The sequence below is a fragment of the Chelonia mydas genome, chromosome 9 (assembly GCF_015237465.2).
Source record: "Chelonia mydas isolate rCheMyd1 chromosome 9, rCheMyd1.pri.v2, whole genome shotgun sequence".
Lineage (NCBI taxonomy): Eukaryota > Metazoa > Chordata > Testudines > Cheloniidae > Chelonia > Chelonia mydas.
Window position 1 is genome coordinate 88601000 of NC_057855.1, and position 16536 is coordinate 88617535.

Below are 16536 nucleotides of genomic sequence, written 5' to 3' on the forward strand. Positions count from 1 at the left end.
TCCCAGAGGGATTCCACTCGATAAGCCCTTCCAACTTGACTGTGAACTACTGATAACTACTCTCTGGGAATGGTTGCTTGATTATTTGCTCCATTATCTTACCAGGTACTGAAGTTAAACTGACTAGTCTATAATTCCCTGGAGTTGTCCTTTTCCCCTTTTTATAGATGGGCACTATATTTGCCCCTTTCCAGTCCTCTGGAATCTCTCCCATCTTCCATGAGTTTTCAAAGATAATGGCTAATGGCTCAGATATCTCCTCATTCAGCTCCTTGAGCATTAGAATGTATTTCATCAGGCCATGCCAACTTGAAGACATCTAACTTGTGTAAGTAATTTTTAACTTGTTCTTTCCCTACTTTAGCCTCAGATCTTGCCTCATTTTCACAGGAATTCTCTATGTTAGATGTCCGATCGCTACTAATCTTTTGGTGGAAACAAACAAAAAGGGCATTTAGAACTTCTGTGATTTCCACATTTCCTCTTACTGTCTTTCCCCCTCATTAAGTAACAGGCCTACCCTGTCCTTTGTCTTCCTTTTGATTCTAATGTATTTGTAGAATGTTTTCTTGTTACCCTTTGTATCTCTAGCTAGTTTAATCTCATTTTGTGCCTTGGCCTTACTAATTTTGTCCCTACATGCTTGACTGAATTTTGTCCATACATACATAATATCTAACTCTTACATAGCATTTCCATCTGTTGGGGAAAGTATCATTATCCCCATCTTACACCTAGGGAAACTGAGGGACAAACCCAAAATCATTCTGAGTCTCCCAAAGGAACTGCTGGTTTCCACTGCACTTGACTACTACTACTGGAATTCTGTGACACTGAACAATGCAGAATTTGTGCAGAATTAATGTTCCGTGCAGAATTTTATATTTTTATGCAAAATTTGTGATTTCCACTGAAATGCTTCCTTTTTCCAGTTTTGCGTCTTTCAAATGTATTAGTTATGTATACACGTAACATCTCTGTGTGCACATGAGCCTGAACACATCCCCCTCTGCTCCCATCTATCACTGAATGCCCCAGCACTCCTGCCCGCACCTGGCATGGGGGCATGCATACCACATCCGGAGACAAAGAGGTGTTAGCTGGCAAATCATGTGTAAGACCCAAGCCACACAAACACCCCCTCTCCCTCCACACACTCACCCTTACACACACACACACACACACACACACACTCATTCTTCGCTGGGTCTCTCTTCCCCATGCTAACCACCTATCTTAAACAAAACTCACCAACCCCCCTCCCACTACAGTGGTGTGACTCAAAAACCTTATAATACACATAGAAGCTTGAACTTGGACAAGACATGACAGACAGACACAAAACAGTCCTTTAGGATGCTGGCGCCCTCTTAGGCCAGGTCATTACAATACTTTTGTATAACCTATTTTTGTATAATGACTTTGTTTAAATGCAGTATTTAATTTCACTGTAACAGAACATAACTGTCACCAAAATACATCAAGTTCTGTATTAATATGCCGAGTAGAGAATCTATTTGCCAAAAAACATTTCCTGAATTTTTGTTGTTGTCTGTATTGTTACAGACATACTTGCTGATGGGTATTTTGAAATAAATTACCAAAAGAACTGAAACTGGTGTGATTATATTGTATTTTGACAAAATATGCAGAATTTTTAAATATTGTGTGCAGACTTTTCAATTTTAGGGTGCAGAAATCCCCAGGAATACCTGACACAGTCTGGGATTTCACTACTTGCCCTCAGTTGCAGATATACTAGTTGAGATTTTCAAGGCAGTTCAAGAGATTCAGCTACATGTCCTCTGTCTAAGCAGTGCAAGAACTGTGGCTAAATTCCCTGCACTGTTTTAAAAACCTCAACGATTAGTTTAATTGTCCATACACATGAATGTATTCATCATGGAGGAACAGTGCATAAAAGTAAATATGACCCCTGATTCACGGCGCTTACAATGCAAGTCATATTGAGCAAAAGACAAACTACATAGACTGAAGACTGAATCTTCATGGGGAAGGTCAGGGATTCGGGGAAAAAACAATTTATATGTTGGGATTAAAAAGAAAAGGAGTACTTGTGGCACCTTAGAGACTAACCAATTTATTTGAGCATGAGCTTTCGTGAGCTACTATGTTGGGATTATTAGTGGTGGGTCATCAATGAAAGTCCCTGTAACAGCAGTGTGCCTTGAGAAAGGGTTTAAATGTGGCAAGAGAAGCTGCTTGCTGCACAGAGGTATACTCTTGAACAGACAGTAACTTTACATAGAATCAAACTTGTAGGGTGAAATCCAGGACCAGGTTATCACCCACGATCCTTTAGACCAGTGGTTTTCAACCTGTGGTCCATGGACCCTTGTGGGTCTGCAGACTATGTCTAAGGGGCCAGCAAAAGGTTGTCGTTACCATAGAACAGTGGTTTTCAATCACATCTAAGATTTCCAAAGGGGTCAGCACCTCCACTTGAAATTTTGTAGGGGTCCACAAATGAAAAAAGGTTGAAAACCACTGCTTTAGACTTCTGATGAGAGCATGTAAATTGATTTATAAAATTACTAACCTGTTACCAAAGACCACACTGGCAAAGTCCATGATGAACTCTTCTGGTATCCTTAAAGAAAAGGTCAACAATATAAGACAAATATATAAGTGTTTTGTAACCACAGATACACACCCTTCTCTCTCCAAGTTATGTAAACCACTATATAACTCAAAACAAATAGTTTTATCAACATTTTACATTTTTTCCTCAGTTAGAACTGCCATCAGATTTTAAGCAATCACTGAAGTTCAGTCAAATTGCGAGGAACACAGCCTAGCAGGATTCCACTACCTTTTAGAGCAGGGGTCTTAGGAACTCCATTTCACCTTTCCCTCCTTCCTTGGATAGCCGTTATTCTCTAACGCAAATGGTTAGATACATCAAGTGTGAATTTCAAAGGTGCTCAGCACTTGCCTAACTGCTCTCAGTGAAGTCAATTGGAGTTTTACCAGTGACTTTAATGGGAGCAGAATTAGGCCAATGCTGGGTACTTTGGAAAATCTCAGCCAACACTTTTTGATTTTACTTCCATCTTAAAGTTCAAGGGAAAGAGAAGGAAAAGATTTGCAAAGAATGGCACCTCAGAGTGATGTGGAAATCTCTGGAATAGCTCAGAGCACTTATTAAAAAAACCACGTTACATGGAATGTGCAATATTATTAATCATTCACATAATGCCTTAGTGCACAGAGCAATCAAAGATCAGAAAAGAAAAGGAAAGGTCCCTGGCCTGAATGGCTTATTGGTTATAGGTGGGATAGGAACAAACAGGAATAAGGTAAGAATTTATACGGAGTGGTGTGTGGCCATTAGATCTTGAATGCTTAATGGTAAAGGTGGATTTTAAATAGCTTCTTGAAGGGGAAGTATGATTTACATTAGTGGGGAGGGTATTCCCGGCATATGGAAACACATGGAAGAAGGCACAGAGAGGGAAGTGGGCAAGAGGCACCGAGGAGTGCTTTTCCGGCTGTGTGTGTATCTCCTTCTCCATGAAAGGCAATGGTCCTACAATTCAAACACTGTCTGGGCAAGTGTTTTACCTAAAACACCCCAGCAAGGAACAAGATTCCATATCGCAAACAACTCTTCCTGGCTCCTCCTCTGTAAGGGCTGAACGAAGGGGACCTAATGGCACATATCAGTGCACTGTGTTTATTGTCCCGGTGTGGGTTACTCAAACACATAAGAAGTACTAACGCCACCTTTGCAACTGCATTATTTTTGCAATTCAACTTATGTTTTCAGGAAACCAACCATGTGCAGACATTGTCCCTGGCTCAAGCAGCTTACATTTTAGTCCAGTCACGGGAGGAAGAGATCAGACAAACAGTACTGAGCTAGAGACGGTGTAAGTATCCAGCAGTGATCATTTTGCAAAGGATTTGTTGAAAAGAATGTTTCAAGGAGGGATCTGTGGGACAAGGAGCAGGCTGTGAGGACACTCTTATCCAATGTTACTGGACCATGTGCTGGCCTGAGCTACAAAACTACTAAGCGTGCACAGAAAAATATTCCTGGCAGTGATCACAGACTCACTCCCACTGGCTCAGCAGCTTCTGTATTGCTAAATGAAAGGTGAATTTGAGAGGTTGCTATTCTCTCTGATGAAAGTGTATGCCTGGAGATATCCTGCGTGTTGCGATACTGGATGACAACTAGAGAGACAATCCACAGTGATGTAATCAATCCTAAGTGGGCTTGCCCTCCCTGCCTCCTTTTCCACTAGATCTATTGAGGCTAAGACCTGGGGTAAGGAACTGAAGACCATAAAAGCAGCTGTCAAGCTGCTGAGAGTTACAGGACCTTTGCCTGTCCGATTCCAGCCAAAACAGTTTTCAGTCTCACTGAAGGGAATGGTAAAGACTATGGGGAAGACAAAAGCAAGAATATGACTCAAGCCCATAACTTCTGGTGGAGAAACGACAGACAACCTGCTGTCGCTCTGCTCTGGCCAAATTCCGGCAGCTAATCAATATAGGAGCTGTTGCTTAGCCACATGTATTCTTCATGCATGTGGTCCTGGTGCCGATGAGAAATCTTGGGCCAGCGACCCACGCCAGTCGATGCGCATGGAGATATTTCTTTGGTTAATGACTACATCCCTGGGGCAGCGAGTGTGCGCTTTGTCTCCAGCTCAGATACGCTGTGCAACAATATCAATGTCATCTCCCATGAGAATCACTGAAGTTGTGAAAAGAGCCAACACCTATATTTCAAAATCTCTCTGTATGCCCTTGTGACCAGAAAGACACTAATTTACTCATTTAAAAATCTAGCCTCAAGGTGAGCAGAGACAGTGATTTAAAGAAATGATTTTCATTCGGAGATGAAAATGTTAGAAGACACCTCCCCTTAACTTAACTAGCTTATTAGAATCTCCCGAGGGTGCCAGAGAAGACTACCAGTGTCAACTCCTACGTCTGAGAGCAGCATGAATGTACAGACAAGTGAACTTTTATGGCTACGCCAACCACGTTAACAGCAGCAATGAGGCATGTATATTGTCACTCTCGTATACTTTCTTCTGTTAGTAATCCAGGTCAGTCCTGTAACAAGAGTCACCTCGGCTGAGTAATGAAGATCTTCCTCTGGGGAAAAGGGTTGGTAACAACATGATTAATCTATTAGTGGGAGGGAAAAAAAACCCATACAAGTGTGAAGCAATGGCACTGTGGTCAAGTGGCAAGAGTGGATGTCAGGACTCCTGGATTCTATTTCCAACTCTAATACTGACTTGTGCTTTGGAAAGTTTCATTTCTCAACCTCAATTTCCACTGTACAACAGGGATAATATTTACCTACTCACAGGTGGCATGGAGGTTTTATTATTTCTTGAGCACATTAATGCACTTCTTAATGTATAACACAGAGAAGACAAGACTCCTGCTTCATTCTAGGGCAGACATGCAACCAAGTTCAGACCCAGTATACCAGATGTTCAAGGACTGGAAAGTCAAATATCCAAGTGGTGCAGATTTATTTTAAAAAAAATGGGTTAGTGTTGAAAGGGCTTCTTAGAAAAATGCAAAGGAGGCAGGACAATACATTGACCTAGATGAAGAGGGAGACTGTCCCAAGCAGTAGGGGTAGCATGGAAGGTGACGGAAAGATGAAATGGGGACAGAGTACAAAGAGGGATGGGGTTAGGCAGGAGGCTTGGATGGAATGAGGCGATAACTGCAAGCGACTAGATGTGATTGCCAACAACCTTGAGGAAAGTAGCTTTGGTGGAATGAAAGACGCAGAAACCAGAATGCCGAGGAGCTAGGAGAGAGAATGTTTGTAAAATAATTTGAGATCCTGGCACAAAAGACACTACACAGAAGCACAAAATATTAAAACAAATAATGCAGGGTACAGGTTGCATTTTCTCTTATTTCTCCCCATTTCCGTGTTCAGCAACAAACCATGAAGATCACTACTATGCAGTGAGGACTAGCTTATAGTGCCTGAACTTCTATACCAAGATATTATCTCTGGATAGACTGAAACGGATTTTACTAAGTCTTTGTAACAAACATTGTGATCGCTTGTGCTAATTAGCCAGCAAAGCACAGCTGAACAATGCAGCAGGATTTCACGAGCATTGTATCATTGTCCTTTCAAAGCAAAAAGTAGGCCAGTTCCTCAACTTCTGAAATGTTGGTCATTGTCTTAGCAAACATACTAACAACAACAAAATATTGCACGGCAGGTGTGTGTGCGCATGTCACATTTGTATAACCTACACAAAGGACTAAATTGTGCCATCTCCCCAATGTGTGAAATTTACTGCATGAGTTCAATGCCAAATCATATCTTATACAATGCCTGAATATTTCTCCTGGCTTCACATGACCTCATTATCAAAGTAGTACATGCAAATTACATCTGAATGGGACCAGGTTATGTTACACTCACCTCACACAGCTCAGTTGATATAATGGTAATAAGCAAAGTGATAATCAAGCTCTTTTGGGGGAGGTGGGCAACGGATGGAAGGGGTGAGGCAAGGATGAAGTGGCAGGCTCAGCTCTTTGTTATCTTGCATTTGAAGGATGAAGTCAATCCCTTATAGAGTTCTCTCAGCAGGTCCATGGGTGTGATGCTATATTGATCACTCTGACATTTTAAAACAAACCTAACTTTGAAGAGCTATAATTTTTTTTTAAAAAGGTAGTGTTTGGTGAAAGCTTCTGGTCTAACAGCCCTGGAGCCTCAAATCCTCCATCTACAGAGCAGGTACAGCCCAGGCAGTAAGAACACAAGTTCCTTTGTACCACACTCTTTGTGTGTCTCAGCCATGATCTGGAGAAATGCTGGTTAGGGTTGTGGCTGGTTTTACCTTCATGTTCAATCCTTGGAATCTCAAGCATGACTGCCAATCATGATGGTGCTTTTGTGATGGGGTTACTTGTTCACAGGGAACTGGACTGAGAACACCAACTCATTTCACAAAGGCTGTCACTAGACAGTATCAACTTTTGGATTATACTGACCTGGGCTGGTTTTCAACTGGCGACCTAGAGGAGATGGGCTTGAGGAATTGGTAATGAGACAGAGCCTCTCTCTCCCACGAAGAGCAATAACATTTAAAAAGTTGATTACAGCAACCTTTTCCCCTTCAGGGAAGCAGCTGTACAAAAACAGTTACAGTGAGCAATTTAGGTGAAATAAATGAGCATACCTAAGCTCCTGGAGATCTTCCTTAAAAACCTACAAAAACAAGGAATGTGCAATTTACATACTGTAGACCTGAAAACTAGTTCCTTATGAAAAAGATATACATTTACAAGAACTAAAATAGTGGTTACTTGCTTGTTAGCACTCCCCTCCCCCAAATTTTATTTTGTGCTAATAGTCCTGAGATGGCAAAACGGATGCTGGATAGGATTTCCAGACGTGCCTAAGTGACTTAGGAGCAGAAGTCAACATTCGATAGGATTTGTGCTCCTAAATCAATTAGGTCTATCTATACTGCCCACCACTGGCAGCAGCATGTAGGGCATGTGTAGCGACCTGCCTCAGTGAAAGGCAAGCTGTGTCCACAGTGTGATGTGTAGCTACCTGCCTCAGAAAAAGGCTCTGGCAGCGGGAGGCAGCAGGGAAAGACTGTCAGCAGAACTCCTAAAAATAGCAATGTAGACAGGAGAGGCACTGCTTGGGCGTGTAGAGTACTTACCCACAGGGTTCAGGCATGTCTTTACTCTACTTGCCTAAGCACTATTTATGCAGTAGATAGGGAATGTGCAGCGTATGTACTCTACTCACTGCTGTAAGGCGTGTGCTTTGTAGATGTACTCTCAGACACATTTGAAAAGTCCACCCATTAGTTTTAAGAAGAACCTCTGTCATTCCATCTTTATTAAATATATATGTTCTTCCTTTGGAATCATGTTGTGGTCTCCTGAAAACACTTTAGGGGTGCTTGTTTAAACTATTAGAACAAAACAGAAGTTGCAAAAGATAAATTCTGACCGCTAAAGAAACGTCATCACTATAACAGTATGATGGGAGATCCCTCCCAACACCACCCACTGACAGAGAAAAAGAACGTCTTGACGCAAGATGCCAGGAAGCTAAAAGCAGACATATTTAGAAAGAGAAAATAAAATTAGACAAAAAGGAAAAACATAAGTTAAAATAAAGCAGAAGCTAAGGGAAACAAAATAACGAAATCATAAAAAATGGGGGTGGGGGGTGTCGCGGATTGAGGCAGAGAGATTAAGTGACTTGTCCAAATTCACAAAGAACATGTATAGCAGAACCAGGAACAGAACTCAGGTCTTCAGATACTCAGTGCCGTATCCTAACCAGATAATTATCCTTCCTCTAAGATACACATATAAGGCAAGGAAAAACAGGCGTGCAGCACAATTTCACAGGGTTTTTTCGAAGCAAATATATATCGGTAGTGTGGGAAAAAAGTTGATGCCAAAAGAAATGACAAATTATCTAAAAAAGAGAGACTGCTACAAAATGAAGACAAATAAAACAGATAAGCAACACTAGAATGCAAGCTGCTGAAGTAGAAAATAGATGCAAGTAAATCTTTTCCATAAACTAAGGTTTTCCATAAACGTCTGCAGAAGTATCTTGTAAATCTGTACTTCAGGTCTTTTTAAAAACAGAACAAGATAAACGATTAGTAACAACAAATGCATTCCCAGCAGAGATCCTTCTACCAGTTTCACATGACCTTTTTGAGTTGAGCTACACACCCCCGTACGGAGAAGTTTATGCAGTAATTTGCAAGTGACACAATCTTAATTTATCAAGGCACTATGCACTCCTAGTACTTACTTCTTGTTTGAAAGTCGATATGGGAAGCCGCAGGGCCTCTCTGAGAAGAGTATACATGCCAGAGATGAGGGAAGTGAGTTGCTCTTCTGACAGATCAACGCTTTCTGCAATCGCCCTCACAGATTCTTTGCAATCTTTTCCTTCCAATGCACTAACAACGACTGCAACAGAGAAACCAACAGGATGCTCCTTTAAAATGGGGAAAGTGTGATGTGTGTGGGGAGATTCAAGAAAAATTATGGAAATATTTATGTGTATGAGGAGGCTGGTGTTTTCCCGGGTATGAATATACCACTCCATGTCTTTGTAAACACAACTGATTGTTCACCAGGTCTGTTGTGCAACAACATTTTGCACACAAAGCTCGAGTTGATGGAATAAGAGTTACAGTTTAAAGTGGAACTGTCAGCAGCAGTGGATGAGTTTGATTTGCTCAGGGAACTGGAAATGAGATACAAATGCTTTCATCATTATGTACTCCTGGGGGAAATCTGCGAGGAACATAAATTCTGTGCATGCGCAGTGGTGCAGAAACGTGACTTTCTGACAAGGAAGCAAAGGGAAGCCACAAGAGCGGTCATGTGACCCTCCCCAGCAGTATGTTTCGGGTGCCCAGGACAGTCGGCAGAGAGGTAAATAACTGTGGGGCAGAGGGCAGGACTGGGGAAGACCCAGCTGGTGGCACCTACCCTGCGCTGGGCTCAGTTGCTAGTCCTGGGTGGGCTGAATAGGATGGGACTTCCTCTTCCTCTGCATGGCATCCAGGGCCAGGTCAGACCCACCCCAAGATTTCTCCCCAGGCTGCAGGAAGCTCTGCAAACTTTCCCCCTTCCCTCTTCAGCAAGAGGGGGAGGGATCACCGTATGGGGAGCTGTTCCTCCATCTGCCCAATTCTGTGCATCCAGACTCCCTCATACCCAGACCCTCCCGCTGAGCCTCACCCCCCACATCCAGAATCCCCCTGCCAAGCCCCACTCCTCCTGCACCTGGACCACCCTGATGAGCCACCCGCACTCAGATCCCCACTCCACTGGCCCCAACCAGATGCATCTGGATCCCCACCCATTGAGCCCCACTCTCTCAGCATCTGGACCCCCACTGACCCCCCGACCTCCCTACGGAGCTCTATCCCCCCACATCCACCCCCTCCCTCCCACTGAGCCTCAACCACCTTCACCTGGACCCCCCCTGCAGAGTCCCATTACCATTGCACCCATAACCCCCCCACAAGCTCCTGTGCATCCAGATCCCCCCCGCACCCGGATTCCCCATTGAGCCGCCCACACCCCGATTGCCCCACAAAGAACTCTCTCAACCCACAGAATGGCATAGAATGTCTTCAGCAGTAATTAGGTCACCAGTTTAAATCTGATGTGGGTGTGTAGTGACTGAAAGTCATTCACGTCACAAGCGTGGTGGTTCACCTACTTTAGGATGACTTGTAGCTCTGACACTTGTTTAGTTGGAGCAGGACTGGGAGAACTAACTTGCTTCTCATCAGCTTTAGATCCCGCAGAGAGTCGCAAATGACACCCTGGTTGCAAGCTCAGCAGAGAGGTTAAATATTGAATGGCCATGGAGGTAAAGTGAAACTAACTCTTTTCAGCTGGCCTCTCTGGGTCAATACCAATGCACATTCTGGAGCAGTTTGCACTGTTGCTAAAAAGTCAGCCAGGATGCAACATAATAAAGAGCCACCTTTGGCTGGACTCTCTAAGACCTTCAATATATACTTATTTTTCCACATTCCATATACACAAAGGCTTATAAAAATGAATTTGGCTTATATAAAAATTTTGCTTCTGTAATCAGATCTGTGTGGGCAGACCTCACAAACACATGAAGCCCCACTGGGAAAGATAAATGTCTGCCTGCATGGATGGGTTTGCAGGATCAGGCCTTTAAAGTGGAAATTTATTATGCTCCAGATTTACCTCCTGGAATAAAAGATGAAAAGTTAAAAGTGGCCAGGCTGGGACAGCAGCTTAACATAAAGATTAACAAATAAAAAAAGTTTTAACTGAACTGCCAAACTTCCTTGTGGTATTAAATGGATTCCACTGACTACCAGCTTCTATTTTTGGACAATTTTACTTCCTTTTGTACATTTTTAAATGTCTTTAAATGCAGTGAAAGATTCTAAATAATCAGAACAGTAGACTGAAATCTTCTGTATTTATCCACAGAACAGATGTAATATGGGCCGTGCCAGTACATCATTTCCCACAATGTTGGAAAATGACTCAACCCTAAAGCTGAGGAATTGTCTTTAAAGGAGAAGGGGAAGATTCCTTCTTCACTGAAACGGCCTAAAAGAGTGTCTACTAGTATCAGTGGTGAGGATGTTTTTTCTGTTAACGCCTGTCCAGTAAGTGCACGTCCAGACTAGAAAAGCAGGTTGTGTTTTAAAACACGTTAGCTGGTTGTGAACTCCTCCAGCAGGGGCAAGAGAGTGGGAGGGGGCAGGTGGTGAGGTCAAGCTAATACATTTTTAAACACAATTAACCCAATCTACGGTAAATGCAACATCTTGTTTAAAATCACATCAGTTACAACATAATAGCTAGTATGTTTTAAAACAACCTGTTTTCTTCATTTCGACATGACCTACAAGTTGGACTGGTACCAATAATCAAATAGGCTACCAAGCAGCCACATGCCAACAAACGACCCAAGAAGTGAAAGGTTCCTTCTCTCATTACTGAATCGTATGAATATTTCTCTTCAAATCCATTTGATCTATTTGTATTTTACACTAGGGGTTTTCAACCTTTTTCTTTCTGAGTCCCCCTCCAACATGCTATAAAATCTCCATCGCCCACCTGTGTCACAACTGTTTTTCTGCATATAAAAGCTGGAGACAGCATTAAGGGGTAGCAAGCAGGCCAATTGCCCAGGGCCCCACGCCACTGGGGGCCTCGTGAAACTAAATTGCTCAGACTTCGGGGCTCGAGGCCCCAGGCTTCAGCCTCGTGGTGGGGCTTCGGCTTTCTGCCCTGTGCCCCAGCAAGTCTAATGCCAGTCCTGCTTGGCAGACCCTCTGAAACTTGCTTGTGGCCACTCAGGAGGCCCCAGACCTCTGGTTGAGAACTACTGTATTACACTACTCTAGAATGCCTTTTGTTTAATCCAGCACATTGTAAAGAACTACATAGCTTTACTGGATAGATTGGAATGCTGGTAACCACATTATAGTAACATTTCCAGTTGATACTTTTTTAAGATTGACTATTGTCAGGCAGCATGTCCAGTGGATAGAGCATAGGAGACCTAGGTTCTCATCCAGGCTCTAGAAGTGACTCAGATGACTTCTCCGCACCTTAGTTTCGCCATCTGTCAAACTGGGAGAACACTGAGCCTTAAAAACCCTTGTGAGTTAGGTAAACTAAATGATGATTGAGATCAGTGAATGGAGCGTGATGTACAAGTGCAAACACTGTTTTCAACATGAAACTTTTCATCACACATCCACTGAGTCAGAGCTAACACGCCATTAGTTTATGCTATCAGACTTACATTCAGGGGAGCTTGTCATACCTTTGGCAGGATAACCTTGAGACTCTGGTTTGTGAGATTTCTACACCTTCAGCTCAGGGGTTGTATGACATTGCATATTATTTTGACATTAGCTATAATATAGAACGATATATAAACAAATTCACCATGCCTTCTAAGGCTGCCAATCCTTCAATGGAATAATAACAGGTTTCAGAGTAACAGCCGTGTTAGTCTGTATTCGTAAAAAGAAAAGGAGTACTTGTGGCACCTTAGAGACTAACCAGTTTATTTGAGCATGAGCTTTCGTGAGCTACAGCTCACTTCATCGGATAGCATCCGATGAAGTGAGCTGTAGCTCACGAAAGCTCATGCTCAAATAAACTGGTTAGTCTCTAAGGTGCCACAAGTACTCCTTTTTTTTTTTTAATGGAATAATAGTTTGTAGTACATGTACGCTCACCATACACCAGCACGTCAGCAAGAGGAAAAGATGGGTAGAGGGAGACCTGTGCTAGCTCGGCTTATTCTGGAAAAGTCCGTTTCCTTTGGTTGTAAGTGAAAATTAACTAACAGTTTGGGAGTCAATGGAAGATTGTTTACATGTTCTAATTACAAGAGCATTTTTGAGAGACCGTATGCTCCCCCTACAGTAGAAAGTGGGAAATGCACGATGAAATCACCATGAAATCTTTACCTCGGACATTAAACCAGTACAGGATTTAGGGAGAAGAGGGACATCTTCCTGGTGTTACTGTGGTTATCTAGTCACCAGTTGTCTCTCGGTAATAGTGGGCTACACAAATATGGATCTACTTCCAATTTTACTTGACTATCCAGTGAATCTGCCAATTTGTAATTCCATTGCCTACAATTATTATATAGCTGCAGATCTAGCTTCAGTCAGGAGGTCTTGCTCCATTCTCACCCCAATACACTAGCACAATGAAGATTCCTAATGCCAACTAGAGTCAGCTCATTAGAGCCCTGCGCAGATACAAAATTTGAACCCGCATTCGATCCACAATCCGAAAAATAATCTGCGGATTTGCAGGGCTCTCTACAGACCATCTTACTCTAATAGCTGTCTACTTGTCCACTTCTTGGAGCTCTCAGCTCTATGTGATTCAGACCCAACACTCTCAGTGACTGGTTTGACCAGGACACCAAGCATGTGGCTTCTGGTGCCAAAGAAAACTCAACATACAAAATGGAAGTAATGTCAGTTGATTAAAGGATATGAGCAGGACCTTCCTATCCATAGGGGGAGTGGGAGGGCGGGGCAGGACCCCGTGCCCAACGGGTTGGAGATATGCAGGACCCCAGGGGCAGCAGGAGGCCCCTGCCCTTTGGGGGGACGGGCGTGCAGGACCCCCAGGGAGTGGCAGGAGGCCCCTGCCCTTTGGAGGGGGGGGCGCGCAGGACCCTCGGGGAGGAGCAGGAGGCCCCTGGCCTTTGGAGGGAGGGGGGCGCGCGCAGAACCCCCGGGGAGGAGCAGGAGGCCCCTGCCCTTTGGGGGGACGGGCGTGCAGGACCCCCAGGGAGTGGCAGGAGGCCCCTGCCCTTTGGAGGGGGGGGCGCGCAGGACCCTCGGGGAGGAGCAGGAGGCCCCTGCCCTTTGGAGGGGGGGGCGCGCAGGACCCTCGGGGAGGAGCAGGAGGCCCCTGGCCTTTGGAGGGAGGGGGGCGCGCGCAGAACCCCCGGGGAGGAGCAGGAGGCCCCTGCCCTTTGGAGGGGGGGGGGCGCGCGCAGGACCCCCGGGGAGGAGCAGGAGGCCCCTGCCCTTTGGAGGGGGGGGGGGGCGCGCGCAGGACCCCCGGGGAGGAGCAGGAGGCCCCGGCCCTTGGGCGGGGGGGGGGGCGCGCGCAGGACCCCCGGGGAGGAGCAGGAGGCCCCTGCCCTTTGGAGGGGGGGGGGGCGCGCGCAGGACCCCCGGGGAGGAGCAGGAGGCCCCTGCCCTTTGGAGGGGGGGGGCGCGCGCAGGACCCCCGGGGAGGAGCAGGAGGCCCCTGCCCTTTGGAGGGGGGGGGCGCGCGCAGGACCCCCGGGGAGGAGCAGGAGGCCCCTGCCCTTTGGAGGGGGGGGGGCGCGCGCAGGACCCCAGGGGAGGAGCAGGAGGCCCCTGCCCTTTGGAGGGGGGGGGCGCGCGCAGGACCCCCGGGGAGGAGCAGGAGGCCCCTGCCCTTTGGAGGGGGGGGGCGCGCGCAGGACCCCCGGGGAGGAGCAGGAGGCCCCTGCCCTTTGGAGGGGGGGGGGCGCGCGCAGGACCCCCGGGGAGGAGCAGGAGGCCCCTGCCCTTTGGAGGGGGGGGGGCGCGCGCAGGACCCCCGGGGAGGAGCAGGAGGCCCCTGCCCTTTGGAGGGGGGGGGCGCGCGCAGGACCCCCGGGGAGGAGCAGGAGGCCCCTGCCCTTTGGAGGGGGGGGGGCGCGCGCAGGACCCCCGGGGCGGCGCAGGAGGCCCCTGCCCTTTGGAGGGGGGGGGCGCGCGCAGGACCCCCGGGGAGGAGCAGGAGGCCCCTGCCCTTTGGAGGGGGGGGGGCGCGCGCAGGACCCCCGGGGAGGAGCAGGAGGCCCCTGCCCTTTGGGGGGGGGGGGCGCGCGCAGGACCCCCGGGGAGGAGCAGGAGGCCCCTGCCCTTTGGGGGGGGGGGGCGCGCGCAGGACCCCCCAGGGAGGAGCAGGAGGCCCCTGCCCTTTGGGGGGACGGGCGTGCGCAGGACCCCCGGGGAGGAGCAGGAGGCCCCTGCCCTTGGGGGGGGGGGGGAGCAGGACCCCCGGGGAGGAGCAGGAGGCCCCTGCCCTTTGGAGGGGGGGGCGCGCGCAGGACCCCCCAGGGAGGAGCAGGAGGCCCCTGGCCTTTGGGGGGGGGGCGCGCAGGACCCCCCAGGGAGGAGCAGGAGGCCCCTGGCCTTTGGGGGGGGCGCGCAGGACCCCCCAGGGAGGAGCAGGAGGCCCCTGGCCTTTGGGGAGGGGGACGCGCAAGACCCCCGGAGAGGAGCAGGAGGCCTCTGCCCTTTGGAGGGGGGGGCGCGCCCGACCCACTAGGGGCAGCAGGACCCCCCTGCCCGTGGGGGCGGGAGCAGGACCCCGCGGGGAGAGACATGCTGCGGGGGTCGGGGGGGAAGCAGGAGCCCGGCCCAAGCGGAGGTGGAGGGCGGGGGGCCCGGGCCCGGCCGTACCTGTCAGCAGGCGGCGGAAGGTTTCCTGGCCCAGGCCCCGCACGCCCCTGGCCATCGCCTCCACCTCGGCGGGCAGCCGGGCCCCCAGGAAGCTGACTCTGCCCAGGCTGCTCTCGCCGTGCCCCGGGTGCGAGTAGGGCGGCGACCCCGCCTTCCCGGCTGCAGCCATGGCGGCCCGAGCGCCCGGCTCTGCGGCTCCGCCCGGCCGGTCCCTGCGCCGGGCGCGCCCCCTGCTGGCCCGAGGCGGAGGCGGCAGCGCCTGGCCCGGCGCCGCTCGGGGCGCTGGGAGACCGGCGGAGGGGCGGGGAGCGGGAGCGGCGGCTCGGTGGAGGGGTGGCGTGTCAGGCTTGCGCCCAAACGTAGCCTGGAGTAAAGCAACGCTAATAACGCCCCGCAGTGCACAGGCCATTGCAGAGCCTGTGCAGATGTTTGCAGCTGGCTGCAGATCCCCCTGCCAACCAATTCGGGTCCCTATTTCACAGCCGGTGTTTGTAAGGACAGAATGACAGACACACCACACACCACAAGGCACTCTCCTTGGCTTTCCCTGTCGGCTTTGCTGGGATTTTTAGGGAACGCAAATATAGAAGCGAGAAAGAGAAACGAGGCAAATACAAAGGAGAAAAAAGAAGGCGCCCTAGAGAAACATTATGCAGAGGAACAGAGAAAGAAGCCAAGTCCATCAACATGATACAGAAGCCTGAACAGATCAGCGTGAGACTGAAATCAACGGCAGAAACTGGTAGACACCCTGTGCACCCGAGGGTGCGGAGGAGAAAGAAAGAAATACAAAAGAGTAAAAAGAAAGGGGAAAGAGAAGCAGAAAAATAGATACAGGATCAAGCTACACAACTAGCCATTAACACATGTAGCTGTCAAATAACCCTTGAATCCATTCCTCTTCTCATCTACTGTGTTTGTGCCTCTGCACTCTAGAGCAGACCCGGCTCTCCCTGTGTTAGTGTGTGAGGTGTGTGTTTCGGGGTGTGTTGGGTGTGAAGTGTGGTGAATGATGTCTATAGGGCAGTTATATGCT

The 16536-nt window shown here is 47.9% G+C and overlaps 1 protein-coding gene across 1 annotated transcript in view; it reads right to left on the reverse strand.

Annotated features, from left to right (window-relative positions):
• The window catches only part of COMMD5 (COMM domain containing 5), a 31285-nt gene extending 15561 nt beyond the window's left edge, over positions 1–15724 (reverse strand). The window contains exons 1-4 of the mRNA XM_037908475.2: positions 15501–15724; positions 8828–8988; positions 7212–7240; positions 2561–2611 (exon numbers count right to left, since the gene is read on the reverse strand). Coding sequence (XP_037764403.1) covers positions 2561–2611; positions 7212–7240; positions 8828–8988; positions 15501–15669 — 410 coding nt within the window. The 5' untranslated portion in view covers positions 15670–15724. The remainder of the gene's footprint in view (positions 1–2560; positions 2612–7211; positions 7241–8827; positions 8989–15500) is intronic.
• Positions 15725–16536: the final 812 nt, after the last annotated feature.